The sequence below is a fragment of the Erigeron canadensis genome, chromosome 8 (genome assembly GCF_010389155.1).
Source record: "Erigeron canadensis isolate Cc75 chromosome 8, C_canadensis_v1, whole genome shotgun sequence".
Lineage (NCBI taxonomy): Eukaryota > Viridiplantae > Streptophyta > Magnoliopsida > Asterales > Asteraceae > Erigeron > Erigeron canadensis.
The window spans coordinates 4973788-4990245 of record NC_057768.1 but is presented as its reverse complement, the minus strand read 5'-3'; the positions used below and the strand labels follow the sequence as shown (position 1 = coordinate 4990245).

General features: G+C 33.9%; 2 protein-coding genes across 2 annotated transcripts; one reads left to right on the top strand and one right to left on the bottom strand.

The window, feature by feature from the left end:
- The first annotated feature begins 893 nt into the window (after positions 1-893).
- On the top strand, positions 894-4386 carry LOC122609885 (leucine-rich repeat receptor-like serine/threonine-protein kinase BAM1). The gene is made up of 2 exons (XM_043782835.1): positions 894-3639; positions 3743-4386. The coding sequence occupies exons 1-2, from the start codon at positions 1050-1052 to the stop codon at positions 4189-4191; spliced, it is 3039 nt and encodes a 1012-aa protein (XP_043638770.1). The 5' UTR covers positions 894-1049; the 3' UTR covers positions 4192-4386.
- A 5660-nt stretch (positions 4387-10046) lies between these two features.
- On the bottom strand, positions 10047-15232 carry LOC122579908 (malate dehydrogenase, glyoxysomal-like). Its single transcript, XM_043752168.1, has 9 exons — positions 14974-15232; positions 13563-13778; positions 13150-13464; positions 12658-12747; positions 12441-12524; positions 12325-12360; positions 12130-12219; positions 10718-10812; positions 10047-10390 (listed from the first exon to the last, which is right to left on the bottom strand). The coding sequence occupies exons 1-9, from the start codon at positions 15067-15069 to the stop codon at positions 10318-10320; spliced, it is 1095 nt and encodes a 364-aa protein (XP_043608103.1). The 5' UTR covers positions 15070-15232; the 3' UTR covers positions 10047-10317.
- Between the last annotated feature and the right edge of the window lie 1226 nt (positions 15233-16458).

Genomic DNA, 16458 nt, shown 5'->3' with positions numbered 1-16458 from the left:
CAATTCTTACATTTTATATTTATAAAAAGTAATTATATAAATGATATAATATTGAAAAATAAATATTAAATTTTATATTATATTATTTTATTTAAATCAGTTTTCTGATTTTGTTACATTATTTAATTTCTAATTATGTGTTTAATACATATATATATAATATAATTATATATTATATATATATAATTATAAAAATATTATTTATAACATAATATAAGGTAGAGATCCAGAGAGAAGGTTCTTAAGAAGAGAAAGGAAAGAAGGTCCATTTTTTTTAGCTTATTTTTTTGATTTTTTCATTCTTTTTTTTAATTAACTCAATTTATAAAAAAAATTTTAAAAAAATTTCTAACCCGAGTTAGTGAGTTATAAATGTAAGGGTACGGTACGGGCTTTGCCCTTAAGGATATTAATAAAGGTTAGCTAGTGGAAGTGATAGGTCGTAGAAGGTGATAGGTCATAGATGGTGATCGGTGATGGGGTGATCTACCTATCGGGCTTCGCCTTTAGCTATCATGGCTCTGTCATAAACTGAGAGGTTTTGCCTATAGCTTACGGGCTACGTCCTTTAAAAAAAAGATTTAAAAGTTTTTTAAATTTTTATATGGAATTAGTTATTTAAAGATAGATAAAAAAAAGTAAAAAAAAAAAAGAATTTTAAATAAACAAGCTAAAAAAATAAAATAAAAACGAACATCTTCCCCCTTATCTTTTTTATGTACCTTCTGATTTTATCTCTATCCATATAAGATAATATAATACCGGTATAATATAATGTAATATAATCTCTTTTGTATTAAAAAAAGAATCTTATTAATATAGCTTCAATGGAAAAAGAAAAAATAATGTATAAAAAAACACATTTTGTTAGCAATCACACAAAGATTGTTTACACTTTCAAATAACACACTCTCACTCACTATCTCTACTCCCTTCCTACATCTTCACCCACTCCCCCCCTCCATTTTCACCAAACAAACAAAAAACACAGTGTGTGTTTTTCACTGTGTGTTCTCTTCTCCAAACAAAACACACACAACAACATAAACATGAAACAACTTCTCCTATTTCTTCTCCTCCTTTTTTTCAATCTCATTTCTTCCAAATCAACAACAATCCATTCATTACCAGAATACAAAGCCCTTCTATCCCTCAAATCCTTCATCACAGATGACCCCCAATCATCCCTCGCCACGTGGAACATCTCTACCTCTCACTGTACCTGGTCTGGTGTCACGTGCGATTCTCGCCGTCACGTGACCGCTCTTGACCTTTCCGGCCTTAACCTCACAGGTACTCTTTCTTCCGACATTGGTTACCTTCGCCGTCTTGTTAACCTCACCGTCGCCGCCAACAATTTCGCCGGAATTATCCCGTCGGAAATCTCCGCTATTTCCGGCCTCCGTGTTCTTAACCTGTCGAACAATATTTTCAATGAAACTTTCCCGCCGGAACTTTCTGGTTTGAAATCTCTTGAAATACTTGATTTGTACAACAACAACATGACCGGCGAACTTCCGGTCGCCGTCGCCGGAATGACGAACCTCCGTCACCTCCACCTCGGCGGAAACTACTTCTCCGGCGTCATTCCACCGCAATACGGCAGCCTTCCGCTTCTCGAATACCTCGCCGTCTCCGGTAACGAACTCAATGGACCTATACCGCCGGAGATCGGAAACCTAACAAACTTACAACACCTCTACCTCGGTTACTACAACGCTTACACCGGCGGCATTCCACCGGAAATCGGAAACTTAACTAATTTAATCCGGTTCGACGCCGCTAACTGTGGCCTCTCCGGCGAACTTCCGCCGGAGATCGGAAAACTTCAAAACCTAGATACTTTATTTCTTCAAGTCAACAGTTTGACCGGATCTTTGACTAACTCACTTGGAGACTTAAAAAGTTTAAAATCAATGGATCTATCAAACAATATATTCACAGGTGAAATTCCAGATTCATTTCAATATCTTAAAAACCTTACATTACTTAATTTATTTCGTAACAAACTTACCGGTTCAATACCGGCATTTGTCGGTGAATTACCGGAACTTGAAGTTTTACAGCTTTGGGAAAACAATTTTACCGGTAGCATTCCGGTAAATTTAGGTAAAAATGGGAAGTTACAGTTACTAGATCTGTCTTCAAATAAGTTAACAGGATCATTACCTGATAGTTTATGTAGTGGTAACAAACTTGAAACAATTATAGCCTTAGGGAACTTTTTATTTGGGGGGATACCCGAATCTTTAGGTCAATGTCAATCGTTGACTCGAATCCGAATGGGAGAGAATTTTCTCAACGGTTCGATTCCGAAAGGGCTTTTTAGTTTGCCTAATTTATCACAAGTTGAGTTACAGAATAATTTGTTGAGTGGTGAGTTTCCTGTGACTGAATTTGTTTCGGATAGTTTGGGTCAGGTTAGTTTGTCGAATAATCGGTTGAGTGGTGAGTTGCCTGCTAGTATAAGTAATTTTTCGGGTGTGCAGAAGTTGTTACTTGATGGAAATAGGTTTACTGGTAGGATTCCTGGTGAGATTGGGAAGTTACAGCAGTTGTCTAAGATTGATTTTAGTCATAATAGTTTGTCTGGTGTGATTGCGCCGCAGATTAGTGAATGTAAGTTGTTGACGTATGTGGATCTTAGTAGGAACCAGCTTTCGGGTGAGATACCTACTGAGATTACTGGAATGCATATTTTGAATTATTTGAATGTGTCTCGGAATCATTTGGTTGGGAGTATTCCAGTGTCTATTGCGTCAATGCAGAGCTTGACGTCTGTTGATTTTTCATATAATAATTTGTCGGGTTTGGTTCCTGGAACGGGTCAGTTTAGTTACTTTAACTACACTTCGTTTTTGGGGAACTCGGATCTTTGTGGACCGTATTTAGGACCTTGTAAAGAAGGTTTGGCCAATGGTACTCATGAACCACGTTCTAAAGGACTGTCGGCTTCTGTGAAACTTTTGCTTGTTATCGGTTTGCTTCTTTGCTCTATTGCTTTTGCTGTTGCAGCGATAGTCAAAGCTCGATCAATCAAGAAAGCAACCAAAGCTAGAGCTTGGAAGCTTACCGCTTTCCAACGGCTGGATTTTACTTGTGATGATGTTCTTGATAGTTTGAAGGAAGATAACATAATCGGAAAAGGTGGAGCTGGGATTGTATACAAAGGTGTAATGCCAAACAATGAGCTTGTTGCAGTCAAGAGACTGCCGGCTATAACTCGTGGTTCTTCACATGATCATGGATTCAATGCCGAGATCCAGACTTTAGGGAGGATTAGACATAGGCATATTGTGAGGTTGTTAGGGTTTTGCTCAAACCACGAGACGAATTTGTTGGTGTATGAGTACATGCCTAATGGAAGTTTAGGAGAAATGCTTCATGGAAAGAAAGGAGGTCATTTGCATTGGGATACTAGATATAAGATTGCTGTTGAAGCTGCAAAGGGACTTTGCTATTTACATCATGATTGCTCGCCCTTGATCCTCCACCGTGACGTGAAATCCAACAACATTCTTTTGGATTCTGGTTTTGAAGCTCATGTTGCTGATTTTGGACTCGCCAAGTTCTTGCAGGATTCGGGTACCTCCGAATGCATGTCTGCAATTGCTGGTTCTTATGGTTATATTGCCCCAGGTATAATTACGCAATCCTAACTTAAGCTTTGCTGATATTGCTTAGAATGATAGATTAGTAGTAAAAGTAATATTAATATATGCATACTTTGTGTTGTTTGTAGAATATGCTTACACGCTTAAGGTTGATGAAAAGAGTGATGTGTATAGTTTCGGGGTGGTTCTTTTGGAACTAGTAACAGGGAAGAAACCAGTTGGTGAATTCGGGGATGGGGTAGACATTGTACAATGGGTTAGAAAAATGACAGGCGGCAACAAAGAAGGTGTTCTTCAAATATTGGATTCGAGACTCTCGACTGTTCCAATTCATGAGGTAATGCACTTGTTTTATGTAGGGATGTTATGTGTTGAAGAACAAGCCGTTGAACGCCCTACCATGAGAGAAGTTGTTCAAATGTTAACAGAGCTTCCAAAGCCTCCAAACTCCACAACTACAAGCACAACCACCACCACTACTGAATTACCTCCACCATCACCCACCATGGGATCCCCGTCAAACGATGGCAAAGAAAACCAAGAACAAAACCAGCCACCAGATCTTCTAAGCATCTGAAAAGACTTTCTTTGGTTGGTCTGAAAGTTGTATGAAATTGGTTATTTGGGGTTAGCTTTAATTTTTAGGCCTTTTACTTTTAATGTTGAATTAAGGAACCATGAAGGTTGTTATGGTATGTTTAGAAACTAATTTGTGCATAGTAATATTGGTTGGGGAATTTCAGTTTGTGGCAACCTTTGTACTTTCTCTTCATACTGTTGTATGTTTCTTTCTACCAAATTTTAGTAACATGCAAATGTCATGGTGAAGCAACTCCATCAGTTTGTTATTGTCCTTTCATCATGGTGTAACAAACTTAAATACATCACTTTGAAATTTGAATTACTATCATGCCACCTTCAACTTCCTTGCTAATTTAAAAAAAAAAATTCCCAACATTTTCAAAGCTTTATAGGCACTTGCAACATTATGTACAAAGCAAAAACTTCAAAACATTTAGGTCCCATGGTTTGGTCAATATATTATTTATTGATTAAGAGAATGTATCAGGAAAATCTTCAAAAGTTTTAGGTCCAAGCATGGTGTTTAATTAATGTAATAAATTTAGTAGTTTTTTGTTGACATTGTTGTGATTTTGGTTATTTAACTTAAAAGGCCAATTATTATTCTTTTTTCTGGCTTTATTTATGTCTGTGTTGATGTCCTTATTCAATCTCTTAATTTATTGTGTATATACATATATTTTTGCTTTTCATGATATTAAAAAAGTAATATTAGCAAATCAGGAAACAAGAGTTGAGAAAACAGTAATAGAAAAAATGAAAAGAACAGTTGTGTAACAAGTACCAAGAAGCAGAGAGTAATGTATTTGTATTGTATTATTTTGTTTGTGGGGTTGGTCTGGCATAGCAGCAGCAGCAGCAGAAGAGAATCGAGTTGTGAAGTCAAAGAAATGGTGTTAAAAGAAGTAAACAAATCCTCATTAAAAACCCCATTTATGATACTTATTAACGCATGCTCATATCCACGTGCTTCATTATCATCTACAATTTTCTTTTCAAGAAGATTTCATTTCATTTGTTAAAATACATGTATTATTGTTATAAAATATAGAGATCCAAATATATTACTTTCGAATTGAATGTTTATTTACTTGTGCTTTAGCTATGTGTTTGAATCTAGCTTCCACACATTTTTTTTATGTCTTATGTATATAGCTAATGAGAAAAGTTCATATTAACAAAAAGAGTTTTATGGAAACTCATTGAATTTGTCTATATGTGAAACCCAAGTGGTAATGGAGAAAAACGACGTATAACTTGGTCAAGAATGATCAACAATCTACCAAAGTCATACAATTTATGACTTTTTGAGATTCCCACAAGACCATATATGTTTTTAGTAGGCTGGTTACTCGATCTACTCCTTTTATACTACCCAAAATATTTGTTTGAAGAAATTTGAACACAAGACCTCTTATGAAAAACAAATTGTCTTACCACACCGTAAACTGTTGGGCTAGGCTACCATGTAAAGTTCGCTCAAGTCTCTAGATATATAATATACGACATTCCAAAAAATCACAATACACAACCATTCTAACATGATAAGCTACATTACAGCAGTCCACTCACAACCATCCTAACATTATTTGAAACATAGTCTCTCGTGTTTGATTCAGGTAGAGTACCGTTTAAAGTTTATTGATCACTTATACATATAAACCGAGCAAACTTTTACTATTAAAGTGAAGATGGTTTCAAATTATAGTATCATTTGTTTTAACTTACAAGACTACAATTATAGCTTAGCTTATATACATATTTGTTTCGAGCGAGATTACAACACCCACTATTTTTAATCGTCGGATCACGTTGATACCATTAGAGGAAAATCACTTTGGTTAACCGATTTCGGCGTTGATTGGGATAAGTGTAGATTTGATTGTGCAATGTGCTTTACAGGTAAGTAAGACTATGATTTTTAACGTTAGGTGGATGATTGTGTGAAAGAATACAAAACCTAGTCTTCACAAATAATCACACAACGTTAAAAAAAGAAGACCCTACTAATTTTTGTCTCCAAGATTTGTCATATAATAACACACACATGCATTCTACTTCATGCCCCACTCACATCAACTCATATCATATCCCCCATCTTTCTTGTTATTTAACACAAATTCGAATGTTATTTATTTTGAATGTTAAGGTGTCGACATCATACATTGAATAAATAACTAACTTTAATATCTCTTTTAGTTATTTTACATAATATTATATTTGTAATTTTGTGTTATTATATGAAAGTAACAGGAAATTGAAATAAGTTGGATCAAACACATAATTCATTTGATGTACGAAGAACATCATTTATGTGATGTAGTATATGCACTTTCTTCAAGGTACATTATTTTTGCCCCTCTCTCTAAAAAAATATATTAATTATAACATTTAGTGGAAAGTTAGGTGTCCTGGAGTGTAGATAACTTTGTAACTTTTTCTATTGTGTGTATGCATTATAAATTTTAAACATTAAAAATTTTGAACTTTTTCTGTTGAGGATCGCATACTGCCCAATTGGATGTCACTGTAGTGTTTTGAATGCTAACCGCTAACTAATAACTACTAACTCGCTTTTTTTATAAAAAAAAAAAAAAATTGGATGTAAATTTTGAACATAGTAGCATTGTATCGAAATTGTCAAATTTTATGGTCTATTTTTTTTAATGACATTATATGGTCTATTTTAACACCTCCATAATACATCTCTTTTTTAATACAGAAAGGAGAAAATCAAATATGCAATTAACTACAAAGTTAATATATAAAGTCATACACATATCATAAAGATGATTGATACATTAGAAAAATGTCTTCGATCCTGTTTTTCAAGGTAATTTTTCATCCAAAAACGATGCAATTAACTGCATCCAAGCTAAGGTTTTTGAGAAATACACTAAATTACAATTCGAAAAAGTCATCATAGTTTTTTTTCCCCCCGAAAGTACTTATCATTACATAAATAGAGTTTTTATGATTGCTTTAATTTTTTATAAATAATATCATGGATGTGCCCGTAGTTTATTCAAGTTGAGAATATATTTGATCTGTTAAATCATTCGTATAAACAAAGGGAAAACAACTTTTATGAAGAATACTACCTTTTCTGTGATTGAAAAAAAAGTAAGAATCAAACAATGGTGAAAGGCAACACATGGGACTTGGACTTGATATTGAAAAATCCAATGTGAAAGAACGTTTGCCCCTAACTTTAACTGTTATCCTTTAATCTTTTAATAATATGTTCAAAAAAGTAGGTTAAAGTACAATCAATGAGAAATTTGAGGTCTTACAAAGTAAATCCGGGCTCCATCATTGTACCCATTTTCTACCTTCTATTATCATGTGTGGGGTTGGCTATCCATTCCACCTTTTCGTTCTTGTTGATACGAAGTAAAGAAAATAAAGTATAGAAAATGAAATTAAATAGAAAATAAAGTATTAACTGCAGCTAGAAAATAAATAAATTGGCGATAATATTTTCAAAGGATAAGGTCTAAAAAACAATTTTGGATGTCAAACATCATTGATGTCCATAAATGTAGAGTTTTGCAAAACAAAGCCCTAAAAGTTTTCGTTAAGGTGCATTAAAGAGTTTTACACTTATCATAAAATTCAAAGGGTAGGCTTTTGATATAAAAATGTACAATCTTTTTATGCACGTTAAGTATATTTCTTAAAGCTTAATTTAGCATTTTCATAAATGTATAGTAAACATCGTATTTAATCTGTCTTCGACGAGATATGAAGAAGTGAGAGACGATGCTTCTAGATAAACTTTTATTCATTTTATAAGGTGTGAGAATCGAATTTTTAATCTGTCTCAAAAGCAAGAGCTTTTCCCCTTTATACACAATCCTACTTGTTACATTATATTTGAAAAAAAAATAAAAAATTACCACATTAATGTGTTCATTCTAAACCTCCCAAATGAGCCACAACATCTAAAGTTCGTTCCAAAATATGGTCATGTTATTAGCTTTATGTATGAGGTTTAATTTCTGGATACTTTCATACTTTGGCATAAATTCAAGGGATTACTACTTCAATATGTAAACATCTTTACACAAAATGTCATAATGTGTATCGAACTTTAATCCTATCCATTGTATGTATAGAACTTTCAAATCCTATGCATTGTATATATTCGACCAATCAAAAACTTACAAGTGTCAGCGTATGTGATTGTCACATATAGTCGGATACATACAATGTACAAGATTTGAAAGTTTGTTACATACAATGCACATAATTAAAGTTCAATATATATTATGACAATTCATATAAAGTTGTATGATTTTGAAGTACTAATCCCTAAATTCAAACAAATTTCATCTTAAAGCTGTCTCCCTCATCTCTTTTCAATTCCTATGATTAGGCAAGTAATTGGCAATTATCTATAGTTGTCTTTTAGGTATTTGTTCTTCAAAGGAACACTATATGGATCAATCAAAGATGTTTGTAGAAAAACCAACTATGAAAGCCCATTAGGCAAGACACACAAACTCGTATCAACTTAATCATCTAAACCTATATAACAGCCCACAGTAGAGTTAACATTTGCAAGCAAAAAGACATTTATCACAACGCATTGTTCCAGAAAATCTCGAATTAATTTGGTTACTTTGTTTTATATATCTTATCATTGTCCGTTTAACAAATTAAATTTAAGAGTTAAGCGCGTCAGTGCACAAACTCCAGTAAACCTTTATTGTATGTACGAAACTTTGTAAAAATGTTCAAATCATGTAATTTTTTGTGACTGATCAATTAAACCCTTACACGTGGCATGTTAAAAAAAACTCTTGCACGAGACAGCTCGTATGGGCTGCCACGTATACCATGTTACATGATTTGAACATTTTTACTAAGTTTATGCATACAATAAATGTTTGCTTGAGTTCATGCACACTAGAACTTTTCATGCATAGTTAGTTACATTCCAACGCACTAAACCCTAAATTTAAACATCATTTATGAATCTTGTAATATTCCAAATATATATATAAAGAGAAAAAGGTATCATGGAGATACACTCTACAGATAACATAAGAATAAGATGGTGAATTAATTATGAAAAGCTTGTCACGGGCTGCTTTTCAGACCATCCATCAATCATACATCGTCTGAGTAAATGATTTCACAACTCAGATAAATCGAATACACGTGCGTTTTTCAATCATTTTTTCATTCCCTTCTATGTCTTTAATTTTATTTATTGAATAAAGTCTACATATTTGAAGTGTTTTTACAAGCTCGGTTGGATATGAAGATAGAAGTAAGTTTTACCTAAATGGCTAATTAGAATATATACTCGAGAGAACATACAATTAACTTTATTGTGAAAAGTATAAATGGTTGTTACTTTCTGGGGAAAAAGAATAATATGTAAGAAATTTATATATTTCTTGGGTATACTAAAAAGTATTGTAAGAATATCACACCTCTACCTATATATTTGAAGTTGGGAAAATTTCATAAGAACGGTTCTGTATTATCATGCCTACGTATTCACCATTGACGTCGAAAACCTTCATAGCTCATTACTTGATGCCCGTATAGAAGTGATGGTATGGCAATACAGTAGTTAATATGGAGCATAAGAAAACTTGCAACGAATAATATGACAGAATATAACAAGCACGTAAAATTACAATGGCCAATGCCGTGTAAAAGTAAAGTAAGACGGCCAAAAGGGGTCAACAGGATACAATCAGCGGCACTTATCAGTTATCAAGCAACGAGTCGATTCAAATGGAACTAAAAAATGTCTTTAGTCGGTAAATACAAGACATTTTCAGGTTCAATCGAGAGATACTATGAAATCTAACCTTTTTTTACTTGTATATATAGGTAAATCTAGTTCATATTTCGTATCAGCAAATTGTCCTCATACACGATATATGCAAATACAGATAAACCTTATTTTAATTCATGTATTGAGGTTACCTCTTGTAACAAGCGTTCCCTTCTATCATACATAAATAACAAAACATAACCTGACCTCAAGGAAAGATCATTTATTTTGAAAATTGGGTAGTATTATTGCACCTTTCTTTTCTTTTCTAGTGTGTCGATACTGAATCTAGACGAAATCAATGGCCCTTGTTGAATGAGTTGATCATTTGGTAGCAAATGAAACACCTTTCTCAATGCTTGTAGCCAACTCTTTCTTTGCCATCTCCAAACCAATCCTGATAAAATTATCGAATTATTCAACTTTAATTTGACGAAGAAATATGTGTGACCAGAACCTCAAAGCCAGATATTCTCTTGCCTTTAGTTATAGATAAATGTTATGTGCTACTTGTGAACAATCGCATTTCATAATCTTGAAGTAGCATAGAACCCATACAATTGAAGGCGTTGACCATCACCTTACCTTTCAAATACCAAACGGCATTAAGGTGGCTTATCAACTACAGGTTGTGGGTTTAAAGTCTCGTTGAAGACGATTTTTGTAAACCTTAATTGGTTATAGCCTTATGGTACAAGTCTCTATCTCTAAAAAGAACGCTTACCTTTCAAATTCATTCACAGGACCAAGTGCATAAATCTCCTCTATCCCATTACGGCCAAGCCTCACCTTTGATGCGAAAAATGGTAGTTCTGTAACCTGCAAGAAATTATGCGCCTAAGCCTCCAAAGGAAGATATTTTAGAAGGGATGAAGAATATGCAGTTTGTAGGTTTTGAGCTGCTGAGTAGTACATAGCATGAAGGTGGTTGAACAAGTGGGTTGGTATTTGGTAATAGATCAGAACCGGCATTTGTTGTTACAGTTCTTGTTAGGTTGGCACGCAGCACCTTTGTACAAACTGTTTATTTATATGTTGGCAAGTACTATCATGTTAAATATATTTAATCTTATAGTGTTACGTTTAAATCTAAGGGGACTAGGAGTGGTTGGATACATTTTATCAACCCTCCCAAATCTGACCAATAATATTTATTCATATTATTTTAGCTTTTCAACCCTCTCACTCAACCCTCCCAACCTCTTTTATTGGCATTCCATAAAATTCTCAATCCTTCCAACTTTTTTTTCCTTTTTTAAATAAATAAAAAACATAACATTTTATTATTAAAACATAACATATTATAAATAAAAATGCAATAGTACATTTAAAAACTAAAAAAAAAAATACACTTCAACATTATTTTTTAAAATAAAACACACAACATACTAAATATTTTTTTCTAATTTAAACATGTTATTATTAAAATTAAAAATCCATTATATTTATTAAATCAAGTAAATTATTTAAAATAAATTATATCAAAAAAAACTAACATAATCTGTAAATATATAATGCTTGAGGGTCTGTTTTGTAAATATTATACTAAAAACAAAAAAAAAAAGTTCCAGTGGTGCGCCTGTGCTACATTCATCTTCTCCAAGTGGCTCAAAACATATATATATGTATATATATATACACATATATACAGCACAGTTTAAAAAAAAAAAACTCCAAACCCATTCCAATGGCTAAAAGGAGATGGTCCCCACGTTTTTGATTTTATGAGCAGCGGGCTCCCATACTACCACCCAAACCGCTCCACCATAAATTTCATGTTGGCGGTGGTGAACCCGCCGGTTTCATGTCATGAAATCACCAACCCGCCGTCCACTCCTAGTCCCCTAATATTTGAACAAGTTCTCAAAGATTGTATGTAAAAGAAATACACTTTGTGGACTGTTGTGACTCATTCAGTCGTTTGACCCACATGACATGTTCTGTTTTAGCTTTTGCTCTATTTATTCTACTCATTTGACCTATTAGAGATCAAATAACTTGAATCGGCCCATTCATAAGTGAATAGCTCGAAATTGCTACACTTGATTTAGCAACAGGTAAACCAAAAATAAAAGCTGTTCCATTAGTAATCAAAAGACTTGAGTTGTACATAAGTGGTTGATGATGACAACGTACCACAGAAGGGACAAAAGCACATTTAATAACATCTGCATCGCCTCTTAATCCTCGCAAGCAGGCATCAGCAAACTGAACTGCAGCATATGCCTGAGAGTTGAATGACTGACTAATCAGATGATAATTAAAAAAAAAATTAGAATTTTTACATCTCAGTAGATCAAGAAGATTGAGAAACAATTTATAGCAACAAACCATGGAAAGTGTTGCGGATCCTGCCCCAGCCTTTGCCTGCAGAAAGGACATAACTCAGGCTCCATATTTTTAGATAAATAAGATTAGTTGAATGCAAATCAAAACTAAAGTTTTACCTCAACAACTTCAGTTCCACCATTTTGAATACGGGATGTGAGGTACGCAGCTTCTTCAGAAGTAAAAGAACATGCAGGCTTCATCTGATACATAAAGTCATAATTCTAAGACTCACAAACTTCCCGACAGTAAGTCGTAACAAAGTGAGTGAGAAGTATAAGAAAAAATTGATCCTCGGAGCCCTACAGAACTTAAGACAAGAAATCAATTCCGTACCTGAGATAGAAGAGGTAAAATGGTTACACCAGCATGACCGCCCACTACTGGAACATCAATTTCCCGTGGATCAAGTCCCAAAACTTCAGCCTTCAGATCAATGAAAGGTAAACTTAATGCAACAAACAAGAGTACAAAAAATGAAATCAAACATCAAAAACACATATTGGTATGTCTGTTCCACAAAAAACGTTTTCTATTCAATGAATTACTATTTCTGAATCTCAAAAAAATAACAAGGAATATGATTTTATTGGTATCTATTTAGATACACTTAAATGACCCCAAATCCATTCCGAACTTGGTGGTCAATGTATTTGGGTTCAAAGCCCTGCGTGCTCTACGTAGGTTCCAGATCCAAGTTGTAGTTTCAGGGATCCTTTTCTATCAGATAGGAAGGGCTGTAGCTATGTATCTAAAAGATATACTGTTCTAATATTACAAGTTATGCATAGAGCATGAAACATGGTAACATAACCAAATATTGCATACCACAAAAGTGTTGGCTCTGACAACATCAAGCATTGTAACTCCTAAGAGTCGTCTTGGATCATATGTGCCAGCTTTCTTAAAAACCTCCGCAGTAATTGGCACAGTGGAATTTACAGGATTGCTAATCACGTTGACAATAGCCTTCGGACAGCATCTAGCAATTCCTTCACAGAGGGTTTTAACGATTCCTGCATTGATGTTGAACAGATCATCCCTTGTCATTCCAGGTTTTCTAGGGACGCCTGCTGGAATGATCACAAGATCCATGCCAGTAAGTGCATTCTCTAACTGCTGTGGTCCAAGAAAACCACGCACCTATTCCAGAATGATCTTATAAGATAATATACACAATGACAAAACTGTATTATATCATTGTTGCGTTTCATTACTGGGATTACTTGAGATAAACTTACCACAGCACTCGTGTCCATGTGGCTGATGTCAGAAGTAACACCGGGTGTATTGGCAACATCATAAAGATGCAGAACCGACACCAGAGGATTCATCTTCATTAACATTGAAAGCGGCTGACCAATGCCACCAGCTGCACCCAATATAGCCACCTTAAATCCAGGTGATCCGCCTTTTGCACGGCAATTTACTCGTTCCAAACTGGAATTTCCTTCCATCTTCAGACCCATCATTACATACATACACACAATTTCAAATATACCATGTCATAACTCAAATTTAGCACAAACATGGCAACACATGTATAATGTGAAAACCTGACTAATCTACTTTAAATTGAACATAACTGAATTACGTATCCAAGAAGCACATATTGTAGTTGAATTTCCTGTATGAAACTAATAGGTTATTAATCAAGACATTTCTTCATTCAATATTTCAATTTAGTATAAACTTATTTTCAAAGTCAAATCAAAATACCCTTCTGAAAGTTCACATATTGAGTTTAGAACCCCAATAAATTTCCATAAGTTACGGCTTGTTGAGAAAGTTTGTATCTATCAAATAACTTATTTTCTAAAAAGATCACATATAAACTAACGGACTCCACATTCGACCTCAAAGGTCGATCCTCTATCTTTCCTTTTGGAGTTCAGAGTAACACAAGTAGTCACAACTCGCAATCAATACCAAATCAGCAATTTACAGTCTGGAGCAAAACGAGTCTAACACCGAGTCGCGTCGTTTTCACATGATTTTGACTCGACCCGTACGAGTCGACTCGTGACTCGTACGAGTTTGACAGCTATGCTTAGGATTGATCACCATAACCCGAAATCAACACAATGACAGTCAGGAAAAGCACACAATACACACACGATGTAGGTGGTTTGACCACTCAAGCCTAATTCACAAAACAGAACTCGTTGATAAAAATCGGTAGTAGTAAAATGGACATCCACCTCAATCCTTTCAAAGACTCACTGCTCTCAACAGATTGAAATACATGATGGAGTTTGCTTTCTTATTTAAGAAAAATTCATACATCTTTATTTTTTTCTTTCCACCTGCTCATAAAATCCTCTAAAAGTTAAAAGAGAAATGCATATAGTTGAGAAAAATCTACAAAAATATTGTTACAATAAATTGCTTTTGTCAAAAAATTTCAGTATTGTAGAGTTCCTCTTATTTGGATTAAAAATTTTGCAATTTGTCACTAAAATATAGCCGTTTGAGAGAAATATAATTATTGAAATCCACAAATTTTTACTACCATATACTAACGATCCAAGTACATCAACAAAACATACAATAACAATAAGTTTATTAATGCAAATAACGTCACTTCCATAACAAATAAAAGAAATAACACATAGTCAAATATTCTATAAAAAAACAAAGAATGGGAAAAACCTGGAGTTTATAAATATGAGGATTTAAGTGAGCTGAGATTATAGCAATGCGTTGACTAGCATCTCCTCCTCTGTTATTCTTGTTCTGCTGCATCATATTTGTATAAAATTTTATTTTAATTCGTATGTATATGTATGTATATATATATAGAAATTGAATAAAACACGATAAAGATTATGATGAATTGGTGATGAGGAGGAGGAGTTTAAGGTTGGCTAAAATTTCGGGAAGTGTGATACAAGATTGGGGATTCAAATTGGGAAACGTGACGTGTAAAAGAATTTATTTTAGTTGTATTGAATTTCTATCTGACACGAAAGTTTGTCGTGGCGGTTATGTAAGTTGGGCCTGGATTGAAGTGAGATTGGGCTGGATACGTTTTTTCCTTTTTCAGTTGGATCTGGACTAAATTGATGGTAATACTTTTGTATATATTGTGTTTCTCAATTTGTAGTCCCATTTGTTTAAAACTGAATCGACTTAAGTAGCAGTACTCGAAAGTTGGGCATTAGCTGATTAGATTATGTGTTTTTTTTTTAACAGGGAATTTCTTTTTAATGGGCTTTAGCCTATGTTATCTTAATCGGTTCCACGAAGACACGACATGTATCTGATTAGTTCATTCCTAAAAAGTATCGTGTATAAGGGTTATTTAGGTCAAGGGGTAGGGATGAGTATACTGGAAAAACTAGTTGTTTTGTTGGTTGAATTCCGATTGAAGGTTTACTTTGAGTGAAGATGAAGCTAGGTTAAAACTATATTAAAATTATGTTTGAATCCCTTTTTTACCAAATGCGTAAATCCCGCTGTAAGTGGGAGGAGATCATCTATCAGACTATGAGCTGAAATGGCAACAAAGAAAAAGAAAAAATCAATCGTAGGATCAATATTTTGTTCAATTAATTTCAATGAACAAGTTACTATTCAAAAATTGATCTATACGGAGGAGGTGAAATATTATCTATAATTAAGTGATATCATGAAAGCAAGGCTTCGTGTAGAAAGATGTGTGTAAATGGACGAAACTTCGTGAAATGGACTCGTTTATGATGTATCACTATGTTTTTTCCACTTCTTTTATAAATGGATATCCGCACGTTGTGGCGGCGTCTTTTAAAAGCGCCAATTAAATGATCTATCGACGGTTGAGTAAAGAGGATGCTTGTGCAGGTGAGTGTGTGATGGTGAAAACTGTAGAGGACGCTTGTGTGTTTGTTGTGTGTGTGAGATAACGCTAGGTTAGAGGATAAGAGTATATTGGGACGTTCAATGGATTAATATATAGTAATAGTTATTATTAGAATAAGGACATAATTGGTAATTCAAAGACTTAAAAGTTTAAATGAAAAAAAATGGTTTACGTTTTATTTATTAGGGAGTATAGATTTTTTAAGTATCTATTCATACTTAATGTTCAAAAATCAAAGATTCTTGATTCCAATGTATCTAAATAATCAAATTAATATTCATATTCATTGGCGTGCA

Coding starts and splice junctions, on each gene's coding strand:
- LOC122609885 (XM_043782835.1), top strand. CDS start 1,050: ATGAAACAACTTCTCCTATTTCTTCTCCTCCTTTTTTTCAATCTCATT. Junction 3,640..3,742: donor TTATGGTTATATTGCCCCAG/GTATAATTACGC, acceptor TGTTGTTTGTAG/AATATGCTTACACGCTTAAG.
- LOC122579908 (XM_043752168.1), bottom strand. CDS start 15,069: ATGATGCAGCAGAACAAGAATAACAGAGGAGGAGATGCTAGTCAACGC. Junction 12,748..13,149: donor TCAGAGCCAACACTTTTGTG/GTATGCAATATT, acceptor ATTGATCTGAAG/GCTGAAGTTTTGGGACTTGA. Junction 12,220..12,324: donor GATCCGCAACACTTTCCATG/GTTTGTTGCTAT, acceptor TTCAACTCTCAG/GCATATGCTGCAGTTCAGTT.